The sequence below is a fragment of the Hippoglossus hippoglossus genome, chromosome 22 (genome assembly GCF_009819705.1).
Source record: "Hippoglossus hippoglossus isolate fHipHip1 chromosome 22, fHipHip1.pri, whole genome shotgun sequence".
Lineage (NCBI taxonomy): Eukaryota > Metazoa > Chordata > Actinopteri > Pleuronectiformes > Pleuronectidae > Hippoglossus > Hippoglossus hippoglossus.
Genome location: NC_047172.1, coordinates 3,613,570 through 3,630,369, shown reverse-complemented (window position 1 = coordinate 3,630,369; position 16,800 = coordinate 3,613,570). Strand labels below are relative to the sequence as shown.

Genomic DNA, 16,800 nt, shown 5'->3' with positions numbered 1-16,800 from the left:
TGTATTAACATGAACATTTTCTATTACACCATCAGGGGCCTCTAGTTACAGATTTTGAATTATTAATATAACTAATAAATAAAGCCTTTTAATATGCTTGAAGAATATGAATGTGTAAGGTTCCTCACATCTAAACCAATCGGTCATCATGTGCTGTTAGCGTGTTGGCGAAGCTACAGTTGGCGTCTGTGCTTCTGCACACGTATGAAACCGACGTCCTCATGATCCTAAACAATCATTAACTTTGAGATTTACATTTAAAAAACTGTCTCTTTGTCTTTGACTGATTCATTTTTCTCTTTTGCACTTAGTTTCCTTTATTAACTTTTGGGTGATTTATCACTGTAACCACACTGAAACTCTTCTCTGTCTTTGGTGTTTGTCTAATTTTCATATTTTATGGTGTTTTTAAAAGCACTTTTCCTATTTGACTCCTGCTTTTATTGTGTAAAATCCACTGCTGCCTTTATTTCAATGCCGGGACCCTGAATCCGCCGCCTCTTATGTAAAAGTGACTGTATTTCATATTCACCATCAATACTTTCTTTGTTGCTGCCTGACATGTTTTGCATCGGGAGCAATACAGGCGCCCTGAAGCAACAGAGCCACATGTCATATCGCCCCTCGTGCAATATATCTATTGTGATGTGGCAGCCATTCATCTTTTAAATGCTCTCTCATGATTTCCTTTGTGCATGCAGAGCTGGAGGTGACCTTGAAAACGGACCATGTGCTGTATTCTGATGATAATTTATTCTCACATGGAAGAAACTGTCTCGCTAACATGATTTTTCTTTCATGCTTTACGCCGTCTACACATGCGGGGAAACTTTATTTGCGGGGAAAGCAGAGGCAAATGTATTCTCGTTGTCAGGATTTATAAGGCCATGCAAATTTTTTGGGGCACATCACGCATCTTTTCTTTTAGATTTTAGCATGATTTAAAGTCGAGTCGTGACACGGAGTGCAGATCTCTCACTTCGCAATTTATAGAGACTGTCGACGAACGCGGGCCGAGGAACCAACACTTGCTCATAAAGCTGTGATACACTGGCATGAATACAAAACTGAATCCAGAGGACAAAACCATGGATTCTGTTTTTTTTTTTAAATATAAATTTGCCTGTAACGCTGAATCACAGGCTCATTTTCAGAGACTCGTTTAATATGTGGTCGACAGATATCGATTCATTTCCTCAATGAAAACCAACACAACGGCAGCAAACTGGAGTTTAGCTCGTCTCAACTTTTACCGTCTTTTAATACTGGAGATGAAAATATAGAAACAGAGCCAGTGTCCTTTTCTGGGGAGCCTGTCTTTCTAGGATTTGACTGACACACACACACACACACACACACACACACACACACACACAGGAACACATGTGGCACACTCTGTTTTAATGCATATTAATGAAGTTAAACGGGCCGCTGTAGACAATGGAGCAGAGGAGGCTGGTTGTGAGCACAAAGCCGTGGGCTCAGGGGAAGCAGAACAGGTGCAGGGAGGACACGGCAGCTCCATGTGGAACCACTCACTATAGGTTCATCAGTGCAGGAAGCATCGCTTTAAGTGCTCAAACGCAACGTGCCGATTCGGTCTTTGTGCCAAAAGGTCGTTGTTATTCCCGTCAGCCAAACAAAGACAAAAGGCTTTTACTTGTTTCTTTGTCTGTGAATCTAGTTTCTGTAGATTGGAGCTGGTTCCTTTGTCTTGTCAGAAGTTCGTGTTGTTGGGTCAACTAACAACTCGTTTCTTTATTGATCACTGCACCGATTGTAACTTCGCACAATCCAAGAGAGATTCAGTTCGATCTCCCTGCGACATGTGAAGAAGCTGGAGCGTGAGAATGTGGAGAATCTTTCACTTTTCTCTTTCTTTTTCTACCTGAAAATTGATTGAACTTATTCATCAATTATTAAAGCTGTTGCTTAATTATTTTTCTGTTAATTTAAATAATTGTTTCAACTCTTGCTGTTGCTCTTCGGCCAAGGAACTTGTGTTTTGTGCAGTCCAGGGCGTGTTGGGCCTTGGGGGTGTTCTGAGCTCTAAGTGCCAATTCTAGATTGTTTTTCTTTCTTCCTAAAATAGAAACTTTCAGGACATAAGAAATAATTTGTCTCGCAAAAGCTACAGTAGATTCACATATTTTCAAGTCTGTCTTATCAACGACATGTTCACTGAGAACGTTTTTTGTTGCCATAACTATTCCTCCTCTCCATACATGGCCATGAGTGTACGTCTCTGCCCAGTGCGACTCCACGTGGAAGGGTTGTGGCAGAAAACCTACAATCCTCACTGGGTTTTATTTTGAGACAGACGTGAAAATATACAAATCGAGCCTCTAGGACTCTTTTGTAAGTTTCCTCAGAATCTGGGGGTAATAGGCAAATGTTTCCCAAGCCTCTAACCGCGTCTGAAACAAAGAGATTGTGCTGTTTGGATGAAGTTTGCTGCAGATGTCTGGGTTTACAATGAAAATGCAAAGATTGAAAGAAAGTCTGAGTAGCAAAAATAGTTTTGGGATCACACACCGAACTGAAGAACTGCACAAGAACCATGAGAACACAACTTTGTTATTAATATTCAGCTGTGAAAACAGTTTTATAATGTCCTCCAATCAGAGAAAATAACCCAGATGAGGTAATTCAGGGTCATTGGAGCGGATCCCTGGACCAATAGTTGGCCCCGAACCAAACATTCAGGGTCACATGAGAAAAATGCATGAACAATGGTCGAGTCGAAAACTTCAACTTTAGGGCCACTTGAATTTGCAGGAAGACACGAACAATAAAAACAACATAAAATACATAAATGTGGACGGGAGGGAGACACAGAACGTCACAGATTGGGGTTGTTGAATAAATGCAATATCGTCAATTAAAAACAATACAAACTATAGTAATAAACACTATGTAAAATGTAAAAATATTATTAAAATGTGTTGCTTTTGCCAGGAGGTAGAAACTGGAAGTCAGAGTGAAGGTGGTGAGAACTGACCTCACAACCTGCTTGTTGACGTTCTCCTGCTGGACCCCAACACTTTACTGCTGATGTTCGCTGTTTTGGACAAAAAAAGCCAAAGTGTCTTCTCTCTGCTGACTTTAAATTTTTTTTTTTGTCCTTTGAAAGTCGTCCAACTTTGGACAAAATCACAGGAGTCTCACTTTAAACTGCTGCTGGAGGCAAACGCAGCATCTGGAGGCAAACAGCTCCTCGGTGTTTAGACACTGAAACCTTTTTATACTTAATGCAAACTGAACTGTTGTTTTCCATCAAGAAGCAAAATACACACGTTCGATTTAAACTGCCAAGAAAAACCAAAACAAGGAATACAAGAACAGAGTAAAGTAAGAAATGATCATTCTAAGCAAAAACGTTTATAGCTGTTCTTTCTCAGATTTCTGATCTTCTGCCTATTTTAATAATTTTATAGTTTTATTTTATCTTCTTTTTACCTCCCCCCCCCCCAATACCTGCACCTTGCACGGGCCCTGCTATAATACACTATGTATATATGTTATTTATGTATTATGTACAGTTTTTATATTTTTAGTCTTGATATTTTGTAAATTTTTCATCATCTGGAATTTCCCAGTTTGAAATCAATTCATCCACCCACCCACCCACCCACCCACCCATCCATCCACCCACCCACCCATCCATCCATCCATCCATCCATCCATCCATCCATCCATCCATCCATCCACCAATTCATCCACCCACCCCTCCATCCATCCACCCAACCATCCATCCATCCACCCATCCATCCATCCACCCATCAATTCATCCACCCACCCCTCCATCCATCCATCCATCCATCCATCCATCCATCCATCCATCCATCCACCAATTCATCCACCCACCCCTCCATCCATCCACCCAACCATCCATCCATCCACCCATCAATTCATCCACCCATCCATCCATCCACCCATCCATCCATCCATCCACCCATACCATTTTTATGTCTGTATTTATTGCAGTGTGATCTTCAGAGTGTTTTTAATAGTTTCTTATAGTTTGCCTTCCACACACAGCAGCTTGTCCCTGTTATTTTAAAGCTGCTGTGTAAGTAAAGTGTATCATTATCATTCCAGTCTGGGAGGAGGACGGTTTCCGGGGCTCAGCTGCTCCCGGCTCGGCTCTGCAGACCCTCCTGTGGGGCCGGAGAGAGAATCAACTCGAACCAAACCACGCCTCCCTGCTTTATTCCGGGGGAACTTACCCGCGCCTACATGTTGCCTGCTCCTCACACTGGAGCCAGCGAGAGAAGAGCGCACATCCCCTGCTCAGGTTCCCCCCCTCCCACTGAGGAGCACATCGTCCCGAACAGCTCTTCTCCTCTGCGGACGTTCAACCCTCCTGACAGGATGGATTTCTTGGATCACAGCTTCCTGGACGCGCGCTCTCCCTGTGATTACACTTTTAATTTCTGGAACGACTACCTCGGCCTGTCCACACTTGTGGCCCAGACTAAGATCAACAGTCCTGCCTTCAGCCCGAACTCCATCACCGAGTCTCTGAAGGCCACCCTGGGTCTGGAGGACGACTCCCCGGTCTGCTCGTGCGTAATTGCGCACGGCAGGGACAGCGACGCGCACTCGGACTGCTGCTGCTGCTGCGCGGCTCCGGGCTCCCCGCCGATCTCCATCTACGACCTGAAGGAGCGCATCTCTCTCCTCGGGCCGTACGAGCACCTCGCCGGGGACAGGGACAGGGAGTCGCCCCCCTACAGGGGAAGCTTCGCCGGCCTCGACCTGCTCTCCATGGAGCGGCGGCGCAAGCAGACTCCTCCGAGGGGGAAGCCGGAGCCGAAGGTGTGCGTCTTCTGTCGGAATAACGGCGCGCCGGAGGAGGTGTACGGCACCCACATCCTGAAGACGGCGGACGGCAGAGTGCTGTGCCCCATCCTCCGCGCGTACACCTGCCCCCTCTGCAGCGCCAACGGGGACAACGCGCACACCATCAAGTACTGCCCGCTGTCCAAGGAGCAGCCGGGCCAGAGAGTGGCGAGGGGCGGCAGGGTCGTCGGGAAACGGCTGAAAAGCTTCTGAACCAGGAGCTGGATGAAGTTTTAGAAGTTGCACAGTCAGAAATCACCAATGTGTGTGTGTGTGCGTGTGCGTGTGTGTGAGGCAGAAACTTTGCCCCCATTTCAATGCACAAGACAAGTCTGGAGGGAGATTTAAAGAGATTTTTATTGTTTGTGTTCCTGCTTCATTTGTCATGTTTTCATCCATCTGGTGACTTCATGGGCGCGTAGTTTACACATGGACGCATTGTGCGCAATACTCCCCTCCTCCCTCTCTCCCTCCCCCCCTCCCCTCCCTCCCTCTAAAGACCTGGTGATGAGAAATGAACCAAAGTACAGATCGACCTGTGAATGACACCTTGATGCTGTAGCCAGAAGCTGCTGCGTTCCAATGCAAACAGCCCTGTGCGTTTTAAACAACACAGTGGATGTGCAGCAGCTGATGCGAGATGAATGTCCCACAGTTCACTGGGGCCTGCAGGTGGAAAGAGTCTGACGGGCCCTGCCGAGATGCAACACACACTTCTCTAGCACATCTTTCTTTCTTAAGATAAATGTTTTCTACCAAAGGAATCCACTTTTGTATTTAGCCTAAAGGTCATTATCTGTGTGTTTTATAAGTTGGATGTCTTATATTCTTTAGCCTACGTGTGGTTTTTAGCATTTTTGCAGATTTGAACTGAATGTAAAACAGTGTGGGAGGTAAATCTGACCTGCGGTTCACCGACATGCTCTTCAAGCAGCTCCAAGCTCGACTACATGTCACAAGTTCGACAACACGGAAGCTGCATTGGTTTGTTTTTATCTCTGTGCATCTGAAATTCTTGTAAATGTTTAAAAAAAACAGTTTTAGCAATGAGACGCCTGACATTCCAAAGTCTTTATCTGTCAATAAAAATGTTTTATGTACTTATTTTTACCTTATGTATCACTGGCAAATATATTCACTGTAAATAACCTCTGAATAAACATGTAATTTGCATTTTTCTTTAAGTTGCCTGTGTGAGTGTTCAACAGAACTGTTTGGTCAAAGCATTTTAACTTCACTCCAAAAACATACCTGCGATGCAAACACGCCACCTAGTGCTCAACACCGTCAACGACTCCCTTTACCATAAGGTATTTAAAAAGATTTACTTTACTGTAGTGTTTCCATTTTCTTCTCCTCTATAACTTTACATTTATGACGCAAATATTGCAAATGCTTTCCACACGAGACAAGATTAACTCTGATAAGAAACATATCAGAATCAGTTTTTTATCGCCAAGCAGGTTTACACATACAAGCAATTTGCAATTTGCATTTGAAAATATTAAAAATACAATATGCACCAGAGGAGGGATTGTGCAATATGTTGTAAATATAGCCAAATATTAAAATGATCCAGATGTGTTGAGCCATCGGACAGGTCAGCTCAGCCGTGCGATCAGAGCAATAATTAAATTTAGATAAGTCAAAGTAAAAAGAGCTTCATATCTAAAATAGTACATGTGATGATGGAAGTGTAAAACCTGGAAGTGAAGAATGGTCGACCAAACAGAACATGATACATATTTCTCCCTTTCATATTAAACTGTAAAATAAATCATACATGATGATTCACAGACCTTAATCTTTCTGTGTCTAACTTAAAAAGTGCTCATTGACTCCACTAGAGTGAACTACAGCTGATGGATGAAACCACCAGTGGCTCCAGAACTCAGAGTTTTTTGTGTTTCTGGGTGAGTTTTCCCTTTAAATGTAAAGAAATCAATGGGTTTTATTGACCTCTATTGGCAGCTGGTGAGAACTGCAACAACATTAACTGTAAACGATTGACTCCAGATCCTCCTCTTCAGATGCAGCAGTGGTTTTTTCCTTTGAGCTTTTTGGTGTTTTTTACACAAGTATCTGTACTTCTACTTGTGTGTACTTTTACCACTTCTGCCTTTAATGAAATCAGGTCTTTAAGGCACTGAAATGACATTTTACTCTTTTAAATTGTATTTAAATTTGTTTTTGGATAGATAGACAGACAGACAGACAGACAGACAGACAGATATACAGACAGACAGACAGACAGACAGACAGATATACAGACAGACAGATAGACAGACAGATAGATAGATAGATAGATAGATAGATAGATAGATAGACAGACAAACAGACAGACAGACAGACAGACAGACAGACAGGCAGGCAGACAGACAGACAGACAGACAGACAGACAGACAGACAGACAGACAGACAGACAGACAGACAGGCAGGCAGACAGACAGACAGACAGACAGATATACAGACAGACAGACAGACAGACAGACAGACAGACAGACAGGCAGGCAGACAGACAGACAGACAGACAGACAGACAGACAGACAGACAGACAGACAGACAGACAGATATACAGACAGACAGATAGACAGACAGATAGATAGATAGATAGATAGATAGACAGACAAACAGACAGACAGACAGACAGACAGACAGGCAGGCAGACAGACAGACAGATATACAGACAGACAGACAGACAGACAGACAGACAGACAGGCAGGCAGACAGACAGACAGACAGACAGACAGATATACAGACAGACAGACAGACAGACAGACAGACAGACAGACAGATAGATAGATGGATGCGCAAACTCCAGATGATGTCATCGGCGCAAAATGGCAGCGTTGGTATCCGGAGTATTTTGGCTTCATTTTTTGGATGGTGAGAGGAAGCGTAGAAACATCGTACATCTTTATTTACAGTTTACGACAGTCTCATGATGAACAGTGAGAATAACGCTGGTTGGAAACAGACCCGGTGTGCGTCCTTGAGCAGGAGCCGTTACCTGAGCTGCCTCCTGCTCGAGGACGTGACGTTTCTGTGGATTCACAGGGACCCTCTGTGGATGTAACACAGCAGGAGTGTTTCTGTGTGTCAGCAGATACACAGCACACACTCCTCCTCGGCGGCGTCTCCCACACACACACTGTCAGCGTCAGGACGGATCAAGAACGTCAGTGACTCATCAGTTTGGAGTATAAATAGATCTAATAGGTAAAGAGAAGAAGAGCAGAATGTAAGACGCTGCAAAGGTGCATGTAACTAACATCTATTAGGGAAAAACATCGAAGTGCATACAGATTCAAATATACTGTTTTTTAACGAAAAACAAAAGTCATCTGTGTCAACTGGTTTTACTATGTGTTAATGTGGGATCTCTCATATCATTCAGATAAAGTAAAGGGCATCGACCGACCACATCAATCTATTTCATTACCACACAACCTCTGTAGTAATTCATTTCTAGTTTTTTCAAGCATTAAACCCTTAAGTGCCTCTCTGCTCAGGTCTCTGCCTCCCTCACTCTCCACATGTGCACTATGCATTGATTCTGTCTGAGAGGACTGTGGCAAAGAATTAATTTCAAGTCATTTTCATCAGGTTGTTTTCTCACTTGATGCATTTGAGCGTATGCGTTGATATCTGAGCAGTGACGGCATAAAATAGAGTAAAATGTGGTTCCAGAAACACACAGTAGTTGACTGATGCAAGAGAAATCCTGCTCTACCACACGGACTCTGCCTGCGATGGCTGAGAGTGAGTCTGAAAACCAACCTCCTCTGTCCTCACTGCAGCACTTTGCTATTGGCTCGGCGGATGCTGACAGCAGTGATGTCTCCCTGTGGTGGAGGGAGGGGGGGTGCAGCCTCACTGTATAAAAGCCAAGGATCTGCAGCATCACTGAGCTGGTGCAGTGCAAAAACGCTCGCTCACCCTCACTGATGGTGTGCAGAACAAGGGGGACATAAAAAAAAAAAACCTTCCGAAACTAAAAACATCCACATCCTTTTCTTAAGCAAACAACAAAACCCACAACTAAAAATTCATCATGAGCTACGATTCCTACTCCGCCTACCGCCGCCCCTGGGACAGCTACAGAAGCGCCCGAACCACCAAGTCCTCCACGTCCTCCTCCTTCTACTCCTCCAGAGCTCCTCCGTCCGGGAAGAGGATCGGGAGGCTGGCCTCCGCTTCCCAGCCAGATGGGTCAGAGAGGATGAACCTGGCTCAGGCCAGCTCACTCAACACAGAGCTGCTGGGTCTGCGCTCCCATGAGAGGGAGCAGCTGGGGGACCTGAACGACCGCTTCGCCACCTACATCGAGAAGGTGAGGCACCTGGAGCAGCAGAACCGGGCCCTGCTGGCCGAGCTGGAGGGGCTGAGGAGGTGTCAGAACGACCCGTCCCGTCTGCAGGCGCTCTACGAGGGGGAAGTGCGGAGTTTGAGGGCCATGATAGACTCGGAGAACGGGGAGAAGATGCAGATGGAGGCGGAGAGGGACTACCTGCATGACGTGTATGAGCAGATGAAGGATCGCTTTGAGGAGGAGGCGAGGCGGCGTATGGATGCTGAGGAGGCCCTGCAGACGGCCAAAGAGGAGGCGAGCAGGGCCATGCTCTCCAACTGTGACACCGAGGCCACCGTGGTGTCTCTGTGTGATGAGATGGTGTTCCTGAAGAAGGTCTATGCAGAGGAGCAGGCAGAGCTGCAGGCCCAGCTGCAGATGGCTAACATCAGCGTGGAAGTGGAGGTGTCCCGACCTGACCTGTCCACCGCCCTGCGAGACATCCGGACGCAGTACGAGCGGCTGGCGAACAAGAACATGCAGGCCGCCGAGGACTGGTACAAGAGCAAGTTTGCGAGTGTGGCAGAGATGGCCAGCAAGAACAATGAGGCCGTGCACGCCATCCGGGAGGAGACCATGGAGTACCGGAGACTCCTTCAGACCCGCTCCTCGGAGATAGAGTCGCTCAGGAACGTCATCGAATCCTTAAATAAGCAGATGGAGGAGCTGGAGGAGACGCAGGCCAACGATGTGTCCAAGTACCAGGTGAATGAGGGGAAAACGTGTTCTGACTGAGAAGCATTCTGCTTCTTATGCTTATTCTCAGAGCCTCAGACAGAAGCACAGAGGAAAGTGGCAGGAAAGACAGAGAGAGAAAAGAGAGAAACACTCGAAATAGAAAGAGAAGATTAAGCTTCTTTTGCTGCAAGATGACATGTAAACGTCTTCCTGCAGCAGCTCCCCCCTCCCCTCACTGGTGCTCTCAGCAGGAAACAGTTGCAGGTTCACAGCAGTGGAGAAAATCGGAAAAGCAACAAACAGGAGAGAGAAAAGAGAGAAAGAGACATTCAAACAAACCTATTGAGGAGTTGTAGTTTTATATCCGTGTGTGTAGCTTCCCATTGAATTTCCTTTTTTTTTGCATTCTCAGGTGAGGATAAGTGAGCTGGAGCGGGACATCACCGAGGCCAAGCACGAGATGGCGCGTTACCTGAGGGACTATCAAGACCTGCTCAACGTGAAGATGGCGCTCGACATTGAAATAGCAGCGTACAGGTATGACATCACAGGACCACAAAATGACACGAGATATAAGGCTGCCAAAGTACTTTCTGCAAATTAAGTATTTCTCATCTTAAATTGTTTCGGAGACACTTTTAATGTCCCGATAGCATCAATAAATAAAGTTAACGAAAAAGTCGGCTTCTAGCAGTTGTCAGTGCACGTTCATGTTTTGTGGGAGTGGCCTTGACGAGAGGGCGGATGGGAAGGGGCGGGGTTTATCGGTTGCCGGGATTACCAACCCTCGCTTTAATGTGGCCGCTCTCTGATTTAAAAGCCCAAACTTCAGTTGTGCAAATATGTGAAATCTGTTTTTCCTTTTCAGGAAACTTCTGGAGGGGGAAGAGATTCGCCTGGCTTACCCCTCCCATCACGCCCGAAACTAAAACCTAAATGCCACCAGCCTGGCATCAACCTGAATTCTTCATACCCCTTCTTTCCCTACCCTGCCCCTGAACATCACCCTCCTCCCTCGCTCATTTCTCTTGTGTTCATCCTTCTCTCATCTTCCCCCAACCCCCCCCCCCCCCCCCCCCCCCCCAAAACCCAACAGCTCATCCTTCTCAAGACAGACGCGCCCTTGTGCTGAACAAGAGGTCCCACCAGAAGTCCCCCTTCTTCTACACACGTTCTGACACCGCACATCAAGACGGACGGCAAACTGTAAACTGCAGAGTGCCTGCGCTGCGTTAGTAACGTCGGACGGCCGCGTTGATCTGGCTGAGTTCCTCCCCGTCGCACAAGTTAAGATCCAAGCAGCAGAGTTAACGATTTGACCCCATCGACCCCTCGTTGTGCAAACATTTGACCAATTGTTTGTGAAGGAGGACGAAAAACTCCCCTAATCTCTGGATGCTTGGTTTTTATCTGTGTTTGAAGTGATGCAAGAAACCTGCAGCTCAACCAGTCGATCATGCTTTGTCTTGCACCACTGGTTCTAAGTCGTATAGTCAGGGAACCAGTAACCTTAAAAAATTATTTTCACTAAATCTATTTTTGCTTTTTAGCTATTCTTCCTCTGCATTTACATTTACACAAATACTGCAAGCTTTGGTGAGTTTTTTTAATCTGGTTATTTTGATTTCTAGTTTCTTTTAAACCCGTCTTCTCTTGCTCAGTTGTCTGGATGTGTAAATGCTTTGGAAGACTAAACCGTTACTGGTTTCTCCTTATAATCATGCAGTGTGTCTCTCGGCCTATCTGCATTAGCTTTTTCGTTTTTTCTTCCGTAAGCTAAGGCAAAGCAACGAAACTAAAAGAGAACTGCGGTAGCTCCTTGTTGTTTGTCTGCTGATCTTAGACCTGACAGTGCTTTAACATCTGTGACACCAACACAAACCCTGCAGCATTACGCTCGATGTTCCTGTAACAGTTGGCAACAAGCTGAATAAACTCGTAACTGACCTGCAACCTGCTTGTTGACTTGTCATTTGAAACGTCTCAGGATATTCACTAGACAGCATTTCTATTACAACTGTTGAACAAAGTGATTTTATAGCCTGATATTTAAAAATGTGTCACCAGTTGTAAACGCTAAAAATGTGCAAAACTGTGTATGTGCTATTCTGAGTTAAGACACCGGCATCAGCTGCCACCTCATTTTAGATTTGATGAATAAATATTTAATTTATGTTCAGTGGGTAAGTTATATAAAAATGTGTTTAACAAAAGCAGATCAGGACGTCACAGGCTTATTTTAACACTAATGATCTCACAGCCTAATTAATCAGCCAAGGTGAAGTTTCTGCAAACCTATCAGTCTAATTATAGGTGTAATTATGAGGCTCTTTTTGCCACATCATTCATATTAGTATTATATTTTATTACTGTATCACCAGTGTAAAACGTTAGAGGGATGTGTAACTGGAATATAGGAATTATCAGTATAATAACAAATAGCAACAGTAAATAGTGAGATGGTTTTTGAGACTGATTTGTTTTTCCCTCGTAAACATTGATAATAAACGTAAGTCTGTCATTTCACTTGCTTGAACCTCTCCTTACCCACAGTTCTCAATGTCACAGCAACAGCACACAGCAGCACTGCACCATTTCCCATCATTCCCTGGTCCTGGCGAGCGAGCTGTAGCTGTAATGTGGTGGTAGGATCATCAGTCACCAGGCTGACACCAGGCGTCCACTCGAAGTGAAGGTGCATGGAATTCTTCCTCTGTGCGACAGGACACCAGAGTTTATCTGAAGCTGATTAAAACAGGACTTCAGGAGTCAAGTCAAATCTATTTACAGCCTCATCGATGTAAAAGTCCCTGTCTCACTACTGCGAGACACAAAGAAGACATGTTATAATAAAAGACTGCAGCTCACCTCAATGTGTCTGAGATCCACTGGAGTAATTTCACGGTTTTCTGCTTGTTTGATGTCATTTTGAGTAATTTTGTGGTTGTCGTGTCTTTGCAGTCATTTTGAATCGTTGCAGGATCTTCTCTTGTGGCCATTTTGTGTTTTAACAGTCTTTTCAAAAATCTTACTACGATCATTTAAGGTGTTCTTGTTGTCATTGTGCACATGTGTCATTTACTGTTAACCTCCTGCCTGGAGACACGTTCACGCACACACAGCACAAGCTCGCGCCTGTAGGCTCTCGCCCAAGGGTCACGTGACGATACCAGCGAATCTCGGATGATACCAGGACTAGTGATGCTACAGGAACTAGTGATGCTACAGGAACTAGTGATGCTACAGGAACTAGTCGTGCTACAGGAACTAGTGATGCTACAGGAACTAGTCGTGCTACAGGAACTACTGATGCTACCACGTGAACGTGACTCCAGTGGAGGATCTCAGAGAACATTTAGGCTAAAAACATGGTGTCAATGACCTTGTTTCGAGTGGAATTTGAATGTCGGGGCTTCCGGACACTTGGTCGACGCCACCGAAGCAGAATGGAGGCATTTTATGTTTTTTTTCTGTTGTTTCTTTTAACGTTTGAAGAAGTGGTCACCCTTGACTTCAATTGTTCTGTATTTGGCTGCAACGCTGTTTACCCCTGAAACTCTTAAAGTGTTTTTTGTGGACTCAAAAACTTCACATAATGAGTGAATTTTCATTTTTTGGGTGAACTATCCCTTTAACACACGCTGTGATACACCGCCTCACCTGCAGGGGGCAGTGACCTTGGAGACAACGCCTCCCTTTTGCTGATCACTTCCTCCGGGCAGAGGTGAACAAAATGGCCGCCTCTACACGGGAGCTAACATGTCTGTGTCAATGTTAAAAACGTTTAAATTAACCGGTGACGTTTAACGCTTTAATAACCCGCACCTTGTTCCCGCGTATCGCCGCGTCGCCATGTTCCCGGTACTCGGCGGCAGGGCCGTCCAGGTGACCCGGCTCCTCGCACCCAGGGGCGCCGTGCTCGTGGCGGCCGTCCGCGGCAGAAAGTCCCGCAACGACCCGGTGGCCAAGTCCAAGGTGGGCCGCGTGAAGCTGCCTCCGCCCGTGGACCCGCTGGAGATGGTGGTGATGAAGGAGCGGTTCTCCGAGTACCAGCTGATCATGAGGGCGCTGCGGTGAGTGACCGACCGACCCGGGGACACGGAGTCTGCAGCAAATTCATGTTTTAACCTTTTTAGTTTGATTTAGTTTAATTACCCCCATGTTGGTTTGTGATGGATTGACCCTGGTTGTCTGGAAAGGCTCCTGTCACACGGAATCTACTTTTATTACTATTATTGTTACGTCAATGTCATCCTAAGAATAACAATTCCATCGTCTTCAGCATATTTACGTTATGTTTGTGTCCTTGCTGTTATCTTGAATACATGTGTGCTCGTGTTCTGTCTTATTCTAACAATTTAAAGTGTTTCCTGCTCATTTTGCGTCGTTTTGTGTCTTTGCAGTCGTCTTGTGTAATTCTGGGGTCAATTTAAATCTATTGATATTGATTTTAAGTAATATTGGGGTTGTTTTATTATATCTCTCTGGTGTCTTTTACGTCGCTTTGGTGTTTTGCGTCTCTTTGTGATAATTCATAGTAAATCTTGTGTTTGTTTTGTGTCTCTCTTGGTTTGTGTTCGTAGTGACTGAACTGAGCCACGTGGTTTTTTCTAACAAGAATTATTCATGTCACATTAAATGTTATTAGTTATTGTTGTTATGACAAAATGTTATGTACTTCCCACACAATAAGTAACTGTCGGCCAAATTATTTCACTGTTGTGACTCTATTGTAAAAACCCAGCAGATTACATGGTGTTGTGGTAAATATTGTACTTGGTTGAGTCTGACTCTTTCTTTCCTCTGTGTTCGTCAGGCTGGAGTTTAAGGAGGAGATGCTGCGAAAGAAGTACGAGGAGGAGACGGGCTCTCGGGCGGAGGAGAGGGCGAGGCAGGAGGCGGAGGAGCATGGTGCCCTCATGGCCTGGAACAACCAGGAGAACCTCCGTTTGCTCAACGTCAGGTGAGTTATAAGATGATAAAGAATATGAACCCAGTTTAGACTCATGGAGTTATTCTCCAAAAACAATGTGGATCCTTCAGCCTGTCGTCTGTATCTTCCAGAGTCATGAGGATCCAGAAGGAAAAGGAGGAAGCTGAGCGCAAGAAGTTAGAAGCGGCCATGAAGCAGGAACAAGAACACCAAGAATTCGTCAAAGTAAAAGAGAGGGAGGTTCTGCAGTTGCAGGTACAAAGTCTTTTAGATCTGCTTTGCTTCTTTTTCTGTCCAAACCTCAGGGGACCTTGCAATCTCACACTTTCATCATTTTACAGGAGGATGCAAAGAACTTCATCAACTTGGAGAACTTGGATCAGCGAATCGAAGAAGCTCTGGATAATCCAAAGAACTACAACTTTGCCATTGACAAAGAAGGCAGAGTTGTTAAACAGACGGTGCTGCAGTGAAGCGACAGACCAACCTGTCTCAGAAGAAAACGACAGACGGACGCCTGCTCTGTCTAATGTGGGGATTTTCAGTCTAATCCACCTGGAAGTGAATTTTGTCCAGACATGAGAACTGTAAAAAAAAAAAAAACACTCGGGCTGAGAAAGCTGTTGTACCTGTTAACTCAGTATTTCAGAATCCTTCATCAGCAGGTATCTGCATTAGATTGCGATTTAAAGTAGTTATGGTTGATGGACAGGTGTCACGTCATCAGAAAAGTATGAGATTGGAGTCGATTTAGCTTCTGACAGGAGGAGAAGACATCTCCAACTTTAACAGGAAGCTCCTGTTGAGTGACCATCACTTCAACCTCGCTGCCTTTACTTTCCACACGTCTGTTTTATAACCTTTATCTGAGTCGTGTACCTTTGTTTCATCTTTACTGTCTGTTCATGATATATAATGTATACATAAAGTAACTTCATGTCTATTGGGGTTTCCACTCAATATTTTTTTATCAGTATAGGATAAAGATTAGTCCATTGTCTCTATTTCAGCATCTGAAAGTCATTAAGAACTCCTTGAAAACTAAAATGTCTAAACATTCTTCTGACGTCACAATCCCTTCCTCTATTGTTGCACTTTGAGCCGCCGGCCTCTAGGTGGCGCCCTGCGCGGCTCTTCGTGTATTAACCAGCTCATGTTGGGACAACGTGCTGCTGCAGCGGTGTAATCCTCTTGTGTGGGTCCAGGTTGCAGGTTGATGAGATGATGGTGCTCAGGGGTGAAGAGCTGAAATAACCTGCTTCAGTGAGAAGAGGGCAGGGATCAGCGAGGCGGTAAACACAGGAGCAGCCTGCTTCACTACGCTGCTCTCACATATTACAACTGAACTTTGTAGATTTAGATAAAGAATTTGTGAAAGTTTAACCCCCACACTGATGGAGGGAGGAAAGAATAACACAAAACACTGATTTTGTTCTTGTTTGAACAACGTTCTTTGAATCTCCTTTTAAACTCCTTTAACCAACCTGCTCTTCATCTCCATCTCCTCTTCATCAGTATAATACATGTTAACTGGTGGTGTAGAGAAGAGATGAAGCAATTAGGTCATTAACTGAGTCCCTATGCAACTATTTAATTAATTATTTAATTTCTATAAGAAATTCTCACTTATTTAAAGGTTTTCTTAGAAAAGAGGTATTTTAATGGTTTTGAGTGTTGGTGTTTGAAAAAAACAGATATTTGACGTGTGTTTTTCACTATTTTCTGATACTTGGTGAGGAATTCATCATATTAAAATAAAAAAATATATACATATAATTAAATAATCTACAGATTAATTGTTAGATGCAGCCCCTGATCAGTGCATTTAGTTTTATGAACGCTGTTAAGGGGCCTTGATAAACCCAAATGCACTAATGAAATTAAAAATGTATTATTTTATTGTTATTGTATGACTAAACGAATCGGGGTGATACAGAAAGATAGTAATTACTTAAAGCTAAAGCGTAGTTGTTTGTGTACAGAACGGGTGCTT

The 16,800-nt window shown here is 44.5% G+C and overlaps 3 protein-coding genes and 1 long non-coding RNA gene across 4 annotated transcripts; 3 read left to right on the top strand and 1 right to left on the bottom strand.

The window, feature by feature from the left end:
* Nucleotides 1-4,222: 4,222 nt before the first annotated feature.
* Nucleotides 4,223-6,023, top strand: LOC117756501 (nanos homolog 1-like). Its single transcript, XM_034577047.1, has one exon. It carries the CDS (start codon nucleotides 4,240-4,242, stop codon nucleotides 5,056-5,058), a length of 819 nt encoding a protein of 272 aa, XP_034432938.1. The 5' UTR covers nucleotides 4,223-4,239; the 3' UTR covers nucleotides 5,059-6,023.
* Nucleotides 6,024-8,003: 1,980 nt separating this feature from the next.
* Nucleotides 8,004-12,950, bottom strand: LOC117756143. The gene is made up of 3 exons (XR_004612737.1): nucleotides 12,743-12,950; nucleotides 12,422-12,587; nucleotides 8,004-8,057 (listed from the first exon to the last, which is right to left on the bottom strand). It is a non-coding gene; the product is annotated as an uncharacterized LOC117756143 (long non-coding RNA).
* On the top strand, nucleotides 8,748-10,942 carry si:dkey-33c12.3 (uncharacterized protein LOC335380 homolog). Its single transcript, XM_034576499.1, has 3 exons — nucleotides 8,748-9,901; nucleotides 10,287-10,411; nucleotides 10,743-10,942. Exons 1-3 carry the CDS (start codon nucleotides 8,900-8,902, stop codon nucleotides 10,801-10,803), a joined length of 1,188 nt encoding a protein of 395 aa, XP_034432390.1. The 5' UTR covers nucleotides 8,748-8,899; the 3' UTR covers nucleotides 10,804-10,942.
* Nucleotides 12,951-13,563: 613 nt separating the features above from the next.
* Nucleotides 13,564-15,585, top strand: mrps26 (mitochondrial ribosomal protein S26). The gene is made up of 4 exons (XM_034576974.1): nucleotides 13,564-13,947; nucleotides 14,691-14,837; nucleotides 14,939-15,062; nucleotides 15,149-15,585. Exons 1-4 carry the CDS (start codon nucleotides 13,727-13,729, stop codon nucleotides 15,278-15,280), a joined length of 624 nt encoding a protein of 207 aa, XP_034432865.1. The 5' UTR covers nucleotides 13,564-13,726; the 3' UTR covers nucleotides 15,281-15,585.
* The last annotated feature ends 1,215 nt before the right edge of the window (nucleotides 15,586-16,800 follow it).

Coding starts and splice junctions, on each gene's coding strand:
- LOC117756501 (XM_034577047.1), top strand. CDS start 4,240: ATGTTGCCTGCTCCTCACACTGGAGCCAGCGAGAGAAGAGCGCACATC.
- mrps26 (XM_034576974.1), top strand. CDS start 13,727: ATGTTCCCGGTACTCGGCGGCAGGGCCGTCCAGGTGACCCGGCTCCTC. Junction 14,838..14,938: donor CTCCGTTTGCTCAACGTCAG/GTGAGTTATAAG, acceptor TGTATCTTCCAG/AGTCATGAGGATCCAGAAGG. Junction 15,063..15,148: donor GGGAGGTTCTGCAGTTGCAG/GTACAAAGTCTT, acceptor ATCATTTTACAG/GAGGATGCAAAGAACTTCAT.
- si:dkey-33c12.3 (XM_034576499.1), top strand. CDS start 8,900: ATGAGCTACGATTCCTACTCCGCCTACCGCCGCCCCTGGGACAGCTAC. Junction 9,902..10,286: donor ACGATGTGTCCAAGTACCAG/GTGAATGAGGGG, acceptor TTGCATTCTCAG/GTGAGGATAAGTGAGCTGGA. Junction 10,412..10,742: donor ATTGAAATAGCAGCGTACAG/GTATGACATCAC, acceptor TTTCCTTTTCAG/GAAACTTCTGGAGGGGGAAG.